At 46.1% G+C, this 3,090-nt stretch overlaps 1 protein-coding gene across 1 annotated transcript in view; it reads left to right on the top strand.

Moving 5' to 3' along the window:
- IL20RA (interleukin 20 receptor subunit alpha) overlaps nt 1-2,865 on the top strand; it is a 14,145-nt gene extending 11,280 nt beyond the window's left edge. The window contains exon 6 of the mRNA XM_008053914.1: nt 2,052-2,865. Within this exon, the coding sequence (XP_008052105.1) occupies nt 2,052-2,849 (798 nt within the window). The 3' untranslated portion in view covers nt 2,850-2,865. The remainder of the gene's footprint in view (nt 1-2,051) is intronic.
- Nucleotides 2,866-3,090: the final 225 nt, after the last annotated feature.

Consider the following 3,090-nt stretch of genomic DNA (forward strand, 5'->3'; position numbering starts at 1 on the left):
GGGGGGGGGGGGGGGGGGGGGGTGATGTGTGGGAAATATATGACATTGTTAAACCGTTAAAGTTCCTGATGGGGAGGTATGGAAGATGACACTGGAAAATGGGCAGTGAAGCCAGGTGATGGCAGAACTGGGGTGCTGTTCTAAGGGGCTTAGGCTTTATTTTACTGGCAAAGAAAAGTCTCCATAGAGTTTTGGTTTGGGAGGTCATAGTATTAGGTTGTCAATCCAACTGGATATTAGTTCCAGGACAACTTCGGGGGAGAAGCGCCCAGGGACTATGGCCTTGGCCAGGGTAGAGAGGATGAGTATCTAAAAGAAAAGAGTATGAAGTCAGTCTAGAGAGAAAGACGGAGACACAGGAGGAACATGGCCAGGACTTAACCATTCACAACCAGGAGAAGCAAGGAAGAAGAAGGAATAAAAAAAAAGATGTGACTAGGCCATCTGTTGAAGGGTTCCGAAGGGCTAAGCATATTTTTAACAATAAAAACTATTTCTCGGGAACTATTAAAACGTGTTCACGTGTATATGATGACATACCTTGATTCCTGTTAATTCAGTTTATAAATTTTTCCATGGTTCTGCCTTATTCGAGTGTCAGAGTTGGCTTCTTACTGGCATTGTTAGGCCTTTCTTGGAAGGACAATTAACAGGAGAACTGACCACCTGTGACTTTATTGCAAGTAAAATGCTGTAAAAGAATGAAACTGGGCCGGGCACAGTGGCTCAAGTCTGTAATCCCAGCACTTTGGGAGGTCGAGGTGAGGGGATTGCCTGAACCCACGGGTTCGAGACCAACCTGAGCAACTTGGTGAGACCGCATCTCTACAATAAATCAAAAATTGGCCGGGTGTGGTGGTGCATGCCTGTAGTTCCAGTTACTTGGAAGGCTGAGATGGAAGGATCACCTGAGCCCAGCAGGTCAACACTGGGGTGGCTGTGAGCATACTACTGCACTCCAGCCTGGGCGACAGAGTGAGACTCCAACACAAAAAAGAAAAAGAAAAAGAAAAGAATGAAACTAGACGTCCTATTTTTGTTTTTTGTTTTTGTTTTTGTTTTTGAGTGGGAGTCTCACTCTGTCACCCAGACTGGAGTGCAGGGGCCGCTCCCAGCCACTGCAGCCTCAACCTGCTGGGCTCCGGCAATCCTTCCGCCTCAGCCTTCCAAGCAGCTGGAACTACAGGCACGTGCTACCATACCCGGCTGATTTTTGATTTATTGTAGAGATGAGGTCTCGCCAAGTTGCCTAGGCAGGTCTCGAACCCGCGGGTTCAGGCAATCCACCCACCTCAGCCTCCCAAGGTGCGGGATTACAGGCTGAGCCGCCAAGCCCGGCTGAGGTCCTATTTTGTAATGTTAAATGATATCACATGATAGGGTGACAATAAGGACTGTAACATAACCCATCACTGACACTTAAATAACAGGCACCTTCCACGTTCCCCCAGCAATATCTTAATCTCAACTGAGCTTCCCGGACATGATTTAAGTTTCTCAATCTGCCATAAACTGGCAGATGAGTTTCCTTTTTTGACCCTGTTATGGCATGATTAGAATGGTGTAGGGGGTAAATCCATCCACACTCATGTGTTCCTCTCTCTTTCTACATCCGGTTTGCATGCCTGTCCACATTCCACGTCCACAGTATATCCAAAAGAGGGTTAGCAGCCCACGTAAATCACACCTTATTAACAAAGTTCACATACTCTGTCTCACTTGGTCTTTACCTCTCTTCATGTGACCGAGTTTCTGACTTTACAGAATTTAAAAGGCTCAAAGAGTTAAGTGACTTGTCTGCATCCAAGCCTTGTACTGGAGAAATACCCACCCAGTGAACCACTTCTCACTTCCATATGCCTTTTGTGTGTCTTGGGTCTCTTGCCTCCCAGTGAATGAGGCTTGTGTATATTCCAAGCATAACTTTCATTTTCATGCGTTGGTAGAATAGGTCTTTAAAACTATCTGGTGACACTATATTCTGCCTAACAGCTGTTTTTAATGTCTCTCTAAAGTGAAAAGGTGAAAACCATTCTCTTTTCTCTTTATAGATTTTGATTTATGGAAATGAATTTGACAAAAGATTCTTTGTGCCTGCTGAAAAAGTCGTGATTAACTTCATCACCCTCAATGTTTTGGAGGATTCTAAAATTTCTCAGAAGGAAACAGGTGTACTGGAAAAAAGCAGTGATGCATCCAACCTTGATGATCCCAAGCCCGGTGGGAACCCTGAGCTCCCTCCCAAGGAAATGGAGGTGAAACAGTTAGGGTATGCTTCACATTTGGTGGAAATTTTCTGTGACTCTGAGGAAAACACCAAAGGAACCTCCCTCTCCCAGCAAGAGTCACTCAGCAGATCAATACCCACAGAGAAAATAGTCACTGAATATGAATATGATGTAAGAACCACCAACAACTGTGTGGGGCCCAAAGCACAAGAGCTCAAACTGCGGGAGGAGGTGTCTATACAAGGAAACTTATTCAAGCAGCAGGCAGTTTTGGCAAACTTGGGCCCACAAGCACTGCTGTATTCATACACTCCTCAACTCCGAGACTTAGATTACCTGGCACGGAAGCGCATAGACTCAAAAGAGGAACCAGAGGAAGAGCCATCCACAACACTGGTCGATTGGGACCCTCAGACGGGCAGGCTGTGTATACCTTTGTTGTCTAGCTTTGACCAGGACTCAGAGGGCTGTGAGTCTCCTAAGGATGATGGACTCACCACAGAGGGCCTTTTGTCTAGACTCTATGAGGAGCAGGCTCCAGACAGGCCATCGGAAGAAAATGAAACCTATCTCATGCAATTTATGGAGGAATGGGGGTTATATGTACAAATGGAAAACTAATGCCAGGCCATCCTTTGCCAGACTCCTACCGCGAGAGGGCACCTAGGTGCAAACCAAGGAGTGGCCCAACAATAAAGCACCTGGGATAAAAGAAGTGTATTCAGAGTCCTCACTGTCAGTGAGAATTATTTATTTTTCTATTTTCATAGCACAGGTTTAGTCCTGCTTCCTACGACATAGTTGGTTCACGTGTGCAGGTCTCTTACAATGGGGGTGGGCACCGGAGTGCAGTGGCTGGCCT

This window comes from Carlito syrichta, unplaced genomic scaffold, assembly GCF_000164805.1.
Source record: "Carlito syrichta isolate Samal-C Ts95f unplaced genomic scaffold, Tarsius_syrichta-2.0.1 Scaffold288863, whole genome shotgun sequence".
Taxonomy (NCBI): domain Eukaryota; kingdom Metazoa; phylum Chordata; class Mammalia; order Primates; family Tarsiidae; genus Carlito; species Carlito syrichta.